Source organism: Balaenoptera borealis, assembly GCF_965194805.1.
Source record: "Balaenoptera borealis genome assembly, chromosome: 2".
NCBI lineage: Eukaryota > Metazoa > Chordata > Mammalia > Artiodactyla > Balaenopteridae > Balaenoptera > Balaenoptera borealis.
In genome coordinates, this window is record NC_138867.1 from 116,877,008 (window position 1) to 116,893,014 (window position 16,007).

Sequence of the window (16,007 nt, forward strand, 5' to 3'; positions counted from 1 at the left end):
AATAACAAGTTCCAAGAGACCAACAATATTATACTCTAGAACAGCTTGTCTTGGTGAAGCTCACTTACAGCTAATTCCTCCAGAGAGGGAACTAGACTTGTTATGGTTTGCACTTCGAAGGCAACCAGAATAACTTAAACCATGACAGAATCTCTCCTGAAATTGTGATTTTGTTTTAACCAAACAGGTTTCTAATTCTTCAAGATCTTTGAGTCTATTGAGCTCAATGGATTAAGAATAGACTGCAGAGTCATCTACCTAATTCTTATATTTAATGTAAATCTGAATACCTATACTTTGGGCTTTTTTCCTCCTACATTTCTAGTTCAGATAACCTACTACTTTAGAAAACAATTTTGCCAGCTTCTGAGAGTCCAAGTACAGGAAAGGGCAAATCCTTGTATTAAACTATGCTTAAGCTAGGCCAGTAACCCTTTCTTCTTCTCAGGTCTCATCTCCACTGGCTGCTGGCCTTTTGCTAGACCTCTCCTATTCCTTTTATCATTGGTAGTCTTTGACCCTCGCTGCTATGTGGCCTAGTTTTCCTTTTTACCTAACATGAAACAGCATTTATCAACATCACCCTACATCTCTTTCGGAGAAATAACAAAAGTGGCTTTATTTTTTACTTTCAAAACAGCTTGACGGGTTTCTTAGCTGGCTGCCCTGGGGCTTTCCACTGAATTCCTTTTTATTTTCCTTTTTACCAACCTGAGAATCCCCGCCCCCGCCCCCCCCCCCAACCTCTCATATTCTGGCGGGCTTATGGATGCCTTAATTTACAACCAAATTTGGCCTTTTCTATAGCTGGTTTACAAACCTTCTCACTTTTGCAAAGCTGCTGGGTCAGATGTGAGTCTGGGCTCCCAAAGACTACTGTTTTGACCTACGCTATTACATTATCACTGCAGAACTTTTTTTTTTTTTTTTTAATCTATTTCAACGTTCTCTTAAGCCATATTGGGTGGAAAGAGGGGTGGAAGCTATTTCTAGCAACAGCTCTCGATTACTAATAATCAGTGTCTGCAAGCTGCAGCGGCGGATTGGGGCCTTGGTTACAAATTCGGGCTTTGGCGTCGAGCAAACCTTGCCCCAGTGGGCCTTTGGTAAGTAATTTATTCTCCTCAGTCTCTTCAGGTCTAAAACGAGGACAAAACACATACCTTTCAGGAAGGGGCGGTGTGAAGACTAAACAAGCCAAAAGATGTTAAAGAGTCAAGAATGGGTAGCCCATTATAATTAATTACTACGATTTTTATGATTAACCTCAGGCGTAAAGCCAGGTTCGCCCTAGAAGTCGGTCCTCCGCAGGAGACAAACACCACCATACTCAGGCCCACCTCACGCAAAGCCTTTCCGTGAAGGCCTCGGTGCGCACGCGCGCTGGCATCTTCCAGCGCTGCTTGCTCCCGTCGTGGAGCCTGTGGGCTCGCGCAGGCGCATGAGCTAGGCGCGCACCGTATGAGTATCGCGCAGGCGCCGCCAGCCTGGGGAGGCGAACGGGCATCGTCGTCCAAGTTTGCCATGGCTGAGGCGTCCCGGTGGCACCTAGGCGGTGAGGGGTGCCTTTAGGGGTGGGTGGGGCAGAGCGGAAAGGGCAATTGCAAATATCCTGCAAGGAAGTGTGTAGCCCACATGTATTCACGTGAGAGATGACCTCCAGAACGGTTAGCCGTTGCAGCCTCCGCTTGAGAAGCGGAGAGGGACTGTGGACCCATTTCACAGACAGGAAAAGTGAAGCCCTGAGGGAACATCTCGCCCCTTGCCGGAAGCCGGAGCTGGGCGCTGCCACTTGCTGTATAGTGGCCTTCTCTAGGCCGGCCTTAGAAGGCCTTTGTTGCTCTAGGGAGTAGTGGCCTTGGCAGAACCCCAGGCTGAGTCCTTTTCCCCCCTCCAGCAGGAGCCAGCCATCCCAAGAAGCAGAGTTGACAGGTGGAGAAAACGATTAGGGACAGAGGAGGGGGTTTTGTTTGTTTCGTATTTTGCTTTTTCAGTTTAAAACAAGACTGGTGAGGAAACATCTGGGTTATAAAATTCATTATATACGGTCATAAAATGATTGCCCACTATCACCATGGGAAAATGTTAGTAATTAGTCCTTCTTCATAAAAGTGAGAGTAAAAACATAGCCAGAAGCCATTGGAGCTTTCCTTCACACAGTGTAAACAGCTAAAAGCGCCTGTGTTTTTCCATCCCTATTATCTATATATATTATAAATTAAGGGAAGTTTTTGTTTTATATCTCACAGGAACTCCAAAACATAAGCTGCATTACAGAAAGGAAGTAGAAATGAGAACCACACTTCAGGAGTTCTTACTCTACCTTATTTTTTTAATAAACTTATGTATATGTAAGTACACAAATGTAGATGAAGACACTGTTTGAACTAAGAAGTTTTGTGCAGATGAAAAACAAAACATATGGATTTTATAAAACCATAGGCTTTCAGACTACTGAAACCTCTCAAAAAATAGTGACACATTTTAAACATCTTAAATTCATTTAGGTTGACATTATTTCCAATTCTTAAGGGGCACAACTTTAGGTCACAGAAGTAATAAAAAGCTTTCATAGTCAACACTGATTGAATTAATTATTCCTTTCTGTTGGCAGTTCTGTCTTGAATATAATTACTCCCTTGAGTTGCCAATTCTTGATTTCTTTTAGAGCGATACAGATACATCAGCTTTGCTCTAGTTTCATAGGTCAAACTATACATGAGGCCTAAGAAGTTAGTCTTGATGTCTGCTTTGTTCTTTTCCCTGGCCTGTTGCAGAGTTAATAGTAAAATATGCTAGTTCTGAGTCACAGGAGATATGAATTAATGCAGATCTTTAGGGAGGACCAGGAAAACATCTCAACCTACATTCCTCCTATCTGTGGGTCAATATCATTGACTTAATCAGTATTAAAGAGCATTTTGTCTTTACAGCACCCAACATATAGTAGATGCAAGCTCACTGACTGGACTTATGTTGGTACAGCATACATAGTGGCAATTATATATCGGTTAACTAATTAATTGGTACTGTAGGGGTGAGCTTGAGTCAGATCTGGATTAAAAAGACAGCTTTAGCGAATCTTATAAATTAAGATATTTCAGATTGGTTTTTAACTGCTTATTATAGAACGTTTGGGGAGTGGAAAAATATTTAAAGATCACTCATAATCCCATTATTCAGGGATTTTTTTAAAAAATACCTTTTTATAATTAGGAAAAATTGGAAACAAATCTCCAACAGGATTTGTTTAATTTTTGGTATATACAGTGAAATACTATGCAACGTTAAAGAATGGCATAGGCTCATGTGTGCCATGGAATGATGTTGAAGATATATTATTTCTAAAAATAAAGGCCTTCTAGCAAAAAAAAAAAAAAAAAAAGACATATTTAGTCTATACCCTGCTCTAAAACCCACCCACCCACCCCTAGGAAGAGTGAGAAAGAATACTAGTTAATGTTCTTTTCAATCTTATCATGTGCCAAAACATAGTTTTAAATGTTCCACATGAATTATCTCACTTACTTCGCATAACAAAACTATGAGGTAGGAGATATTATCCCTATGGTGGGACTCAAACCATTATCTGTTTGATTTCAAAGTTCATAGCCTAAACTACTCACTATATTATGTTGCCTACTCTCAATATTGGAAAAAAAGCCATCTTGCAGAATAGTATGTGTAATGTGATCTCAGTTTTATAAAAATCAAGTTATTTTCTCTATAAGTGTGTATGCATTTAGAAAAATCTGAAGAATATATGCCAAACCTAATTCTAGCAGTGGGATTACAGGAAACTTCTTCCTGTTTTGTATATTTCTATTTTAGTTTTTTTATTATTGCTCTTATAATTAGAAAAATAAAATTGAATTTTCAAAACAAAATTGAGAACAAATTACAAGTACATTTTAAATCCTGACAAAAATTGAGTTTTTAAACGTAAATTTTTAAACAAAAAATTCTTCTCCTTAGTGACTTTTGGGATGGTAAACCCACATATGTATTACTTAAACAAAGTTATGTCATCTCTATTTTTGGACACGTCTGTGCATGGTGAAGAAAGAACCAACTTTAAGTCTATTCACAGCATAACTGACTTTTGGAAGGTAAGATGTCATGTGACTGTGGATGAAGTAGCTTTAGGCATTGCATAAACAAGCCCTTGGCACACATAGTAGATACTTGATACATATTTATTGAAGGAATGAATAAAAATAAATGTCATTTCTTTAAACTATTAGAATCAATCAACCACTAAGTGTTTATTGAGAACCTGTGTTCTCAGTGTGATAGAGTTCTTATAACTTTAAAAAAGTGATATTTATTTTTTTAACATTATCGTTGCATTTGGGAAATAGGAGATTTCTTATGTGGGAGTTAGGATCCAAAGTCAGTCTAAAATTGTATACAGTGAAAATTACCGTTAAAAATTCCTTAAATTGCCCATAAATTAAAATATATGTGATTTTGGTATACAGGCCTATACGCTTGTGTGTGTGTTTCAGTAATGTACAGTATATAATAAAGAGTACATTTACAAAATATAATTTTATAGTGTTTTTAATTGCATAAGAGTATCATTCCTTTAGCATTGGAACAGACTTGTTTTTTCTGTTACACTTAACTTAGCAAGATGTTCACATTATGAGGAAAGAACAATTAAGGGAACAGCAGTTTCAGGTATCCCATGTCACAAACATTGGGACATACAAGGAAGAGGTAAGGAAGGCTTTCCAGAGGTGATCACAATTCAGTTGAGTTTTAAAGGATGAGTAACAGAAGACCATGCTAGGAAGAAAAAACGATATGTACTATAAGTAATTCATCACGTGGAACTATGTTTGGCATTATAGGCATATAGGAGATGAGGTGGAAAAGACCAAACTATGAATTGAACAGAGGTCTAATCATGAATGCCATGCTAGGAATTTGAAACTTATCACGGAGACAATGTCATTTCCTGAGAGTGAGAGAAGTGTGAGATAAGGCAGATGATTAGAAGTCATTGGTTTAGGCCAAGTGAAATATGAAAGAATGATAGGAAATTTTCCCTGAGACAAGAAGTGGAGCCCAACTGCTTCTTTTTTACTGTGCTGTCTTGAGGTATGTATGTGGCCAATGGCAAATAAGACAAAGGCAGGAAAGAAAAAAATGAACCCTAGGCTTAGGATCTCTTAGAAGGAGCACATAGGGACAGAGACAGAAGCAGTCACCACCGCCAGAGTTGGAGGGGAAAGGGGGGGACACAGATAACTTCGAGGTGAAGTCATGAATTGTGGCTATGACCACCAGTCCTGATACTCACGTATTGGGGGAGAGTTTTCAGTATACCCCTCGGAGAAGAAGGGTTATGGAACTAAATGAGTTAATACCTGTAAAGTGCTTAGAGCCGTACATAGTAAGTACTCAGGAAATGTTAACCATTTTCGTTATCATCATCAACATCATCATTTACCATTACCATTATTAATGGTGGCTTGGCTAAAATTACTGATTTTTATATTCTTATGGATAACATTATGAATGTAGATTCTGTTATACACTTGACATGAAATATTTTTCCCATAACATTTATTTTTCTATATGAAGTTTATGGAAGGACCCCTTTTGGAAGGCCTGTACTGGGACTCATGGTACAATAACAAGAATTTGTATGACTTAAAGAACAGCAGTCGCATCTACTATGAGAACATACTTTTAGGAGTCCCCAGAGTCCGTCAACTAAAAGTCCGCAACAACACGTGCAAGGTCCATTCATCCTTTCAGTCCTTGATGAATGAATGTTATGACAAATACACTTCTGAAAATGAAGATCTGTCTGATTTTGGCCTTAAATATGACACTGAGTAAGTAGTATAAAATTACACGTAACTTTTTCTAGCAGTTACCATTGTATCTTCAAACAATTGTGAAAACATATTTATTTTCCAAATAATACCAACAGGGGCCTGGCAGGTAAGGAGACTGTTTCAGTAATAGTATCAAAGGAAGACTCCGAGATGCAGTGTTTAGAAAAGGAAGAGTAAACCTGTTATTTTTTTGTTTACCAAAGGATGTAAAGTGTTTTTTTTCCAACTGTGGTAAATGAAGTGCTAAGTCATATTGGACACAGGGCAAAGTGCCCATTTTTGCTTTTACAAAACTCAATCAGCTTTTCTGGCTCTGGCAAGATGCCCTCAAACACATTCCAAATGCTTCTTGGGATCCCTAGGGAGTGTCTTTGGTGTACTCTGTTGCTTTCTCACTCTGGCTTACTTCAGTGATATCTTCTATTGTTGCCAATGTTGAAAAGGGGCAGTTATGTTTTACAGACACTGCATCTGATGATACCTGCCAAAGATCTTATGGCCATTGTTCTCCAAAGTGGCTGAGGCTAATGCTAGTATAGACTCACGTCTACACTTTATATTGAAAATGTAAAAGCCCAAAGCCACTGTCACTACCTCCCCTTAACACAGAAGCTGCTGGTATCATTGCTTTTAAGGTCATACGAAAATCATAGAGGCAAAAAATATATCTTTTTTAAAATTTGATATTTATCAAAGTGATGAAATATTTACAAAGTCCACCCTTTCCTACTCATAATTCCCACTCCAGAAGCAGCCACTTTTAGTTGTTTCTTCTTGTATATACTTCCTATTTCTGAATAATATGCTTATACTATTACTTGATTCTATAGTTTTATATATCTATTGTCTCTATCATGGAAAGTGTCTGTCATATATCCCTCTTATGCCACTCCCTCCACATACACACTTCCTGTTCCTCTTAGCCTGTAGTTATACCGTAATTTTTGTTAATCATTAGTCGATGTTTATTTTATAAATATGAACAGTGATTACATTTCCTTTCTTGAACAACTACCTCTGTACCCCTAGGATTGATCATTGCTTTGTGGGTTTTGTTGACTTATTTTTTCTTTCTATGACTTTTGGGTGTTCTTGAGGGCAACAAAGTGCTTGTATAATTCTTATAAACCTAATAAATTCATAAGTATGGTGACACATTCTCTTAAATATTATACTATTATAACAGTACTACACACTATTTCCCTTTCAATGAAAAATTACAAGATAAGTCAACTATTAATTACACATTTAAATTTGATCTCAAGACTAATCTGTTAGGTATTCTAATATTCCAAATTTTCATAACAACTACAAATAATTTAAATACCAAAATTAACATTATGGATTTAGAATTTTAATACGTGTCATTTCCTGACAACCAAAATAAGAATCAATTTGTGCTTGTTTTTCTTTCTAAAATGTAACATTCATTAATTAAAACCACTATAAAAAATTGGAAGTAGGAGAGGGTTGGTGTAATAAATGTTCTTGTTTCAGTTTAACAATCATATGGAAAATGCTCAAACATACAACTATGGAATTTTCATTAAAAATGAGTATTGTATCTTAGTGTTGTCACTTTTTTCTTCTCTGCTGAAAACAAACATGGTATTACTAACAGAAAAACAAGTTTAAGCAGAGCATCTTCGGATAATTGTTCAGGTCTGTTTTAGGAGACTGGATAGGGACTGAAATGAAGAATCAAAGCTTTACTTTTTTTTTTTTTTTTTTTTTTTTTTAATGATTTATTTATTGATTGATTGATTTATTGCTATGTTGGGTCTTCGTTTCTGTGCAAGGGCTTTCTCCAGTTGTGGCAAGCGGGGGCCACCCCTCATCGCGGTGCGCGGGCCCCTCACCGTCGCGGCCCCTCCCGCTGCGGAGCACAGGCTCCAGACGCACAGGCCCAGCAGTTGTGGCTCACGGGCCCAGCCGCTCCGCGGCACGTGGGATCCTCCCAGACCAGGGCTCGAACCCGCGTCCCCTGCATTAGCAGGCAGACTCTCAACCACTGCGCCACCAGGGAAGCCCAAAGCTTTACTTTTTGATATTGCATAACTAAGTTAAAAGTAGAAAGAATGGAAACAAAATTTAGTTATACAGGTTTTACTTTGTGTACTTTCATTAAAATAAGATACCTGTATAACAATATAGACATTGTAACAAAGTTTTTATTTATTGGGCATTTATAAATGGTATATGATCATTAAAACAGACTGTGAAGCATCTTTTTCCCCATACTGAGACAGATATTTCTGAATCAAAACCCTGGATATTTTTGTCCTACTCAAAGACTAAAGATCTCATAAGATAACAGAGACAACAGGTTAAAGAAAAAATCCATCATTATTTTCTAGATTTCAAGTTCCCTGAGGCAACAGATGGATTTAAAAAAATTTTTTTTCTCATAGTATGTAGTCCAGTGTGTTGCCCACGATAAGCACTAAAAAATGAAAACATATTCAATCTTAATCCTTTTAGCTTAATCCTTAACTCACCATCTTGCTTCAAAATTACTATAATACTTACGAACGTAGTACTACTTTTTTTTTAACTACTACTTTGAACCAAAGGTTAACTTAAATTCTTAGATACTTCTCAGTCAGGCTTTCTCATCTCTCCATTATTCTTTTTATATCTAACAGATGGAAGTACTCTGCTCCTAGTATCAACTCCCCTTGGCATTGGGGATTTACTGGTGTTTACCGAAATGGGGGATATATTTTCACTTTATCAAAATCAAAATCTGAAACCCTAAACAAGTTCATTAATCTTCGGATGAACAGCTGGATCACAAGAAGCACTAGAGTTGTTTTTATTGATTTTTCAGTATACAATGCTAATGTAAATCTGTTTTGCATCATCAGGTGAGTTACTCAAAACCTCTTATTAATATACTGAATTTAAAAGACACCCAGAGCCCTCATTAGGGTTTCCAGTTTGTGCATGTTTGTACTGAGATTAAAATCATAAGCTCCAAAATAAATATAATGTAATTCTTCCAATAATGATAAAGAAGAAAGAGCAACATCATATTCATTGTTTCACTGATTCAGGATATATTCCAGAACATGAAGAATTACATACAATAGGTTAGTTTTATATTGCTTAAGAATATGTAGTCTTATTTATTGTCATTCTGAAGTTGGACATATCTAACATTTAGTCCTAATGATTTCTTCCTTTAAATCAGATTCAAATCTGTTGATTTCCTTTCAGAATGAGCTTCTTTATTAAGTTACTCATTTTTGTCTCAAGAATGAACAATTTAAAATTCAAACAATATATAACAGTAGCCAGCATCCTAGAAATGATTACAGCCAATGGTGATTTGCAAAAATGGCCCCAATTCTTCACATCTTTGCCATGTAAATTTGCAGTGCCCTGTCACCCAGGGCAGGGTGCACTGCCCGAGAAGTTGATACTGGGTTCAACCAGGTGATGACTTTCTTTGGTCAATGGAATGTCAGCAGATATGATACAAGCAGAAGCTTGAAAAGGGTTTGTAAATTAAAACTTGCTCTCTTGCACTTCTGCTATTGCATGAGAAGGACATGCCTGGGCTAACCTGTTGGACCCAAGAAAAAGATGACAGACATCCCCTCTCACAAGGAGGAGGACAGAGAACCAACGAAAGAGAAAAAATTATTTCTGTAGGTCTGATTACCTTAGGTAATCTGCCTAACCTGGACCATGCTATTTGGTTTAGGCCTGGGTTCTAGAATCAAACACTGTCAAAGCAAATAGGATTACTGTGATTGAATCTGCCTGGGGATTGAATTGGCTTCTTCTAAGGGATCTGAGAATGGGTGAATGCCTGATACAATTAGCGTTCTGTTAGAAAGGAGGAATGGGATAATGAACGCTAGACAGGCAAACAATAGTGTCCACTAAGTCTCAGTGAGCCACTTTTTTCTCATGAGTCTTACATTTTTACTCTGGAATATGGAATTGGCATTTACTCTGATAGGGGAATTTTTCCCCTGTGCAACAGTGATGGTGAAACATAATCATGGCCTTTAAAATTTGTAAAAATGAAAACAAATGAATTACCATCAGCAGCCAATGGACATTTTACCTTTTATGTTAAAGTATTTTCTTTCAGGGAATCAGCTTCTTACCAACATTATTCACCCTTTCCGATAGTCCTGGTAGGGATAAAGTGAAGAATACAAATCACTTCTATGTCCTAAATAAGAGTAGAAACAGTGGGGTAATTGGCTTAAAGTCATATGAAGAACTCCTTGTAATACTAGATTAAGTCCATATTTTCTGTCTCTAGGTTTTGTGCTTATTCTATGTTACCTTTAATTTTTTTTCATATTTATTTATTTATTTGGCTCTGCTGGGTCTTAGTTGTGGCATGCAGACTCCTTAGTTGCAGCATGCATGTGGGATCTAGTTCCGCCACCAGGGATCGAACCCAGGCCCCCTGCATTGGGAGCGCAGAGTCTTACCCACTGGACCACCAGCGAAGTCCCATCTATGTTACCTTTTAAAATGTTATTTCTTAGAAACTTCAGCTGGTAAGAAACTTTTAACTGGTAGTATATCTAATCAGTAGTTGTATGGGAGCATACTGCTTACACTAAGACCTTATCCACTTATTTTCCCTTTGTACACATATCTGGCAAACTAAACTGAATACTCATCATTTTTTGCTTTTTGTTTACTAGTCTACACTTCAGATCAAAATACTGGGTTTCTTTCACTTCACTCACTTACCCAACATTGCGCACATACTATACGCAAGGTGAAAAAACAAATTCCTGTTTTCTATTTGTTAACTGGTTGTTTTGTTCTTGGTTTTGGTGGTTTTTTGCTTTTTGGGCCGCACCTTATTCCAGTACCAATAAGATTTGCTAATATCTTTAGGTAGGAATAATTACATCATGGCATTGTGATAGAGATGCTGGTTCCTTAAATTACTGTCAATTCTTAATTATCTGCAGTTCTGGAGAACACTAGAAATACAGTGAACCGCCTCAAAATCTTTTTATATTTAGTATTGGAATTAATTTTTATATTTCTATTTGCATATAGATCTTTGTATCCAACATCCAGTGCCTAAAGTTAAACAGAAAACATTTGCTTTAGTAAAATATGTTATCTTGACATTTAGAAGCAAGAAGTATCTCTGATAAGCTAAAGGGGGAGAGTGTATTTCCCTCCTCTGAAATAATAAAAAAATTATGTATTTTGGGGGGGAGTCCTGACTAATAACAGTAACTAACTGTATAGCATGTTCTTGAACATCATCTTGTTCTCCTGTAGGGATAAATTAGTATCCCAGTTATGAATGAGCAATCAAAACACAGAGTAAAATGAATGTCCAGCTAAAAATCACATCTTTCTTTCTCATTTACATTGGTCTTTGACCACTGGGAATTTTCAGAGTACCAAAAAAAAGTGGAGCATTAAAAAAGAAGTAATGGAGGAAGTGATGTCACGCCAAGGGCACCAGCTCCCAGAGGCGCAGGCAGGAGTTGGGGGGCTAGGGCTCTTTGGCACCTAGGTTGAAACTAGTTTTGTGTGTCTGAGGTCTCAGCTGGGAGACTTGAAGACTGGGTCTGTGATCATCTGAAGGCTCATCCACTCACAAGTTGAGTGGTTGATACTGATGGATGCTGAGGAACTCCATGTGATATTTTCACATGGACTAGTTTGCACTTCCGAAGAGCATGGTAGATGGATTTCAAAGGGTGAAGACTAGAAGTAGATTTGCAATATTTTCCTTTGGCAGAACAGAATTCCATTAGAGCAACTTTCACTGTTAGAGAGATGAGAGAGAGAAAAGCCTCGTTTGTTGACGTCACTTGGTTCATGAAGCCTTCACCTAGAAGTGAAGCTGCTGAACAAACCTTGAGAAGGATCATCTCCTGCTTCAATCTGCTGCTGAATAGGAACTAATCAGAGAGAGAGAGGCAGAAGATGGAGAGGAGGGCGTCCAAGGCTTTCCCGATCACAAATCTCACCTCCACTCCAACTCCCTTTATACTTTTCTTGCAAAAATAATAATAGAAATAAGGAGGTGGTGGTGTTTCCAAAAACAAAAATTGTAACCTTCAACCATCTGGGGAAGGCAAAAATCCCATCCACCGCAACTCTCAGTTCGAAAGTAAAGTTGTACCGCACACAATCAGGATGTTACTTAAGAGTGCTCTTAAAAGAACATATGGTGTGTGGCTGACAGGGTCATGGTGCTCCAGCCAGGTGTCAGGCCTGTGCCTCTGAGGTGGAAGAGCCGAGTTCAGGACACTGGTCCACCAGAGACCTCCTGGCTCCACGTAATCTCAAACGGCAAAAGCCCTCGCAGAGATCTCCATCTCAATGCTAAGACCCAGCTGCACTCAACAACCAGCAAGCTATAGTGCTGGACACCCTATGCCAAACAACTAGCAAGACAGGAACACAACCCCACCCATTAACAAAGAGGCTGCCTAAAATATAATAAGGTCACAGACACCCCAAAACACACCACCAGACACGGTCCTGCCCACTAGAAAGACAAGATCTAGCCTCATCCACCAGAACACAGGCACCAGTCCCCTCCACCAGGAAGCCTACACAACCCACTGAAACAACCTTAACCACTGGGGACAGACACCAAAAACAACGGGAACTACGAACTTGCATCCTGCGAAAAGGAGACCACAAACACAGTAAGTTAAGCAAAATGAGAAGACAGAGAAACACACAGCAGATGAAGGAGCAAGGCAAAAACCCACCAGACCTAACAAATGAAGAAGAAATAGGCAGTCTACCTGAAAAAGAATTCAGAGTGATGATAGTAAAGATGATCCAAAATCTTGGAAATCGAATGGAGAACATACAAGAAACGTTTAACAAGGACCTAGAAGAACTAACGAGCAAATAAACAATGATGAACAACACAATAACTGAAATTAAAAATTCTCCAGAAGGAATGAATAGCAGAATGAGGCAGAACGGATAAGTGACCTGGAATATAAAATAGTGGAAATAACTACCGCAGAGCAGAATAAAGAAAAAAGAATGAAAAGAACTGAGGACAGTCTCAAAGACCTCTGGGACAACATTAAATGCACCAACATTCAAATTATAGGGGTCCCAGAAGAAGAAGAGAAAAAGAAAGGAACTGAGAAAATATTTGAAGAGATTATAGTTGAAAACTTCCCTAATATGGGAAAGGAAATAGTCAATCAGGTCCAGGAAGCAGAGAGAGTCCCATACAGGATAAATCCAAGGAGAAACACGCCAAGACACATATTAATCAAACCATCAAAAATTAAATACAAAGAAAAAATATTAAAAGCAGCAAGGGAAAAATAACATACAAGGGAATCCCCATAAGGTTAACAGCTGATCTTTCAGCAGAAACTCTGCAAGCCAGAAGGGAGTGGCAGGACGTATTTTAAGTGATGAAAGGGAAAAACCTACAACCAAGATTACTCTACCCAGCAAGGATCTCATTCAGATTCAACAGAGAAATTAAAACCTTTACAGACAAGCAAAAACTAAGAGAATTCAGCATCACCAAACCAGCTTTACAACAAATGCTAAAGGAACTTCTCTAGGCAAGAAACACAAGAGAAGGAAAAGACCTACAATAACAAAACAAAACAATTAAGAAAATGGTAATAGGAACATACATATCAATAACTACCTTAAATGTAAATGGATTAAATGCTCCAACCAAAAGATATAGACTGGCTGAATGGATACAAAAACAAGACCCATATATATGCTGTCTACAAGAGACCCACATCAGACCTAGAGACACATACAGACTGAAAGTGAGGGGATGGAAAAAGATATTCCATGCGAATGGAAATCCAAAGAAAGCTGAAGTAGCAATTCTCATATCAGACAAAATAGACTTTAAAATAAAGACTATTACAAGAGACAAAGAAGGACACTACATAATGATCAAGGGATCAAGCCAAGAAGAAGATATAACAATTGTAAATCTTTATGCACCCAACATAAGAGCACGTCAATACATAACGCAAATGCTAACAGCCATAAAAGGGGAAATTGACAGTAACACAATCATAGTAGGGGACTTTAACACCCCACTTTCACCTATGGACAGACCATCCAAAATGAAAATAAATAAGGAAATACAAGCTTTGAATGATACATTAAACAAGACAGACTTAATTGATATTTATAGGACATTCCATCCAAAAACAACAGGATACACTTTCTTCTCAAGGGATCATGGGACATTCTCCAGGATAGATCATATCTTGGGGCACAAATCAACCCTTGGTAAATTTAAGAAAATTGAAATTCTATCAAGTATCTTTTCCGACCACAATGTTATGAGACTAGATATCAATTACAGGAAAAAATCTGTAAAAAATACAAACACATGGAAGATAAACAATACACTATTTAATAACCAAGAGATCACTGAAGAAATCAAAGAGGAAATAAAAAAATACCTAGAAACAAATGACAATGAAAACACGACGACCCAAAACCTATGGGATGCAGCAAAAGCAGTTCTAAGAGGGAAGTTTATAGCAATACAATCCTACCTCAAGAAACAAGAAATATCTCAAATAAACAACCTAACCTTTCACCTAAAGCAATTAGAGAAAGAAGAACAAAAAAAACCCCAAAGTTAGCAGAGGAAAGAAATCATAAAGATCAGATCAGAAATAAATGAAAAAGAAATGAAGGGAACAATAGCAAAGATCAATAAAACTAAAAGCTGGTTCTTTGAGAAGATAAACAAAATTGATAAACCATTAGCCAGACTCATCAAGAAAAAAGGGAGACCTCAAATCAATACAATTAGAAATGAAATAGGAGAAGTAACAACTGACACTGCAGAAATACAAAAGCTCATGAGAGATTACTACAGCAACTATATGCCAATCAAATGGACAACCTGGAAGAAAAGGACAAATTCTTAGAAAAGCACAACCTCCGAGACTGAACCAGGAAGAAATAGAAAATATACACAGACCAATCACAAGCCCTGAAACTCAGACTGTGATTAAAAATCTTCCAACAAACAAAAGCCCAGGACCAGATGGATTCACAGGCGAATTCTCTCAAACACTTAGAGAAGAGCTAACACCTATCTTTCTCACACTCTTCCAAAATACAGCAGAGAGAGGAGCACTCCCAAACTCATTCTACGAGGCCACTATCACCCTAATACCAAAACCAGACAAAGATGTCACAAAGAAAGAAAACTACAGGCCAATATCACTGATGAACATAGATGCAAAAATCCTCAACAAAATAATAGCAAACAGAATCCAACAGCACATTAAAGGATCGTACACCATGATCAAGTGTGGTTTATCCCAGGAATTCAAGGATTCTTCAATATATGCAAATCAATCAATGTGATAAACCATATTAACAAATTGAAGGAGAAAAACCATATGATCATCACAATAGATGCAGAAAAAGCTTTCAACAAAATCAACACCCCTTTATGATAAAAACTGTCCAGAAAGTAGGCATAGAGGGAACTTACCTCAACATAATAAAGGCCATATATGACAAACCCACAGCCAACATCGTTCTCAATGGTGAAAAACTGAAACCATTTCCTCTAAGATCAGGAACAAGACAAGGTTGTCCACTGTCACCACTATTATTCAACATAGTTTTGGAAGTTTTAGCCGTAGCAGTCAGAGGGAAAAAAAAGAAATAAAAGGAATCCAAAACAGAAAAGAAGAAATAAAGCTGTCACTGTTTGCAGATGCCATGATACTACACATAGAGAATCCTAAAGATGCTACTAGAAAACTACTAGAGCTAATCAACGAATTTCGCAAAGTAGCAGGATACAAAATTAATGCACAGAAATCTCTTGCATTCCTATACACTAATGATGAAAAATCTGAAAGACAAATTAAGGAAACACTCCCATTTACCATTGCAACAAAAAGAATAAAATACCTAGGAATAAACCTACCTAAGGAGACAAAAGACCTGTAGGCAGAAAACTATAAGACACTGATGAAAGAAATTAAAGATGATACAAATAGATGGAGAGATATACCATGTTCTTGGATTGGAAGAATCAACACTGTGAAAATGACTATACTACCCAAAGTAATCTACAGACTCAATGCAATCCCTATCAAACTACCAATGGCATTTTCACAGAACTAGAACAAAAAATTTCACAATTTGTATGGAAAC

General features: G+C 37.6%; 1 protein-coding gene across 1 annotated transcript in view; it reads left to right on the forward strand.

Moving 5' to 3' along the window:
- The first annotated feature begins 43 nt into the window (after positions 1–43).
- The window catches only part of PKD2L2 (polycystin 2 like 2, transient receptor potential cation channel), a 40,762-nt gene continuing 24,798 nt past the window's right edge, over positions 44–16,007 (forward strand). The window contains exons 1-5 of the mRNA XM_082379661.1: positions 44–1,555; positions 2,250–2,351; positions 3,976–4,109; positions 5,593–5,849; positions 8,498–8,719. Coding sequence (XP_082235787.1) covers positions 1,462–1,555; positions 2,250–2,351; positions 3,976–4,109; positions 5,593–5,849; positions 8,498–8,719 — 809 coding nt within the window. The 5' untranslated portion in view covers positions 44–1,461. The remainder of the gene's footprint in view (positions 1,556–2,249; positions 2,352–3,975; positions 4,110–5,592; positions 5,850–8,497; positions 8,720–16,007) is intronic.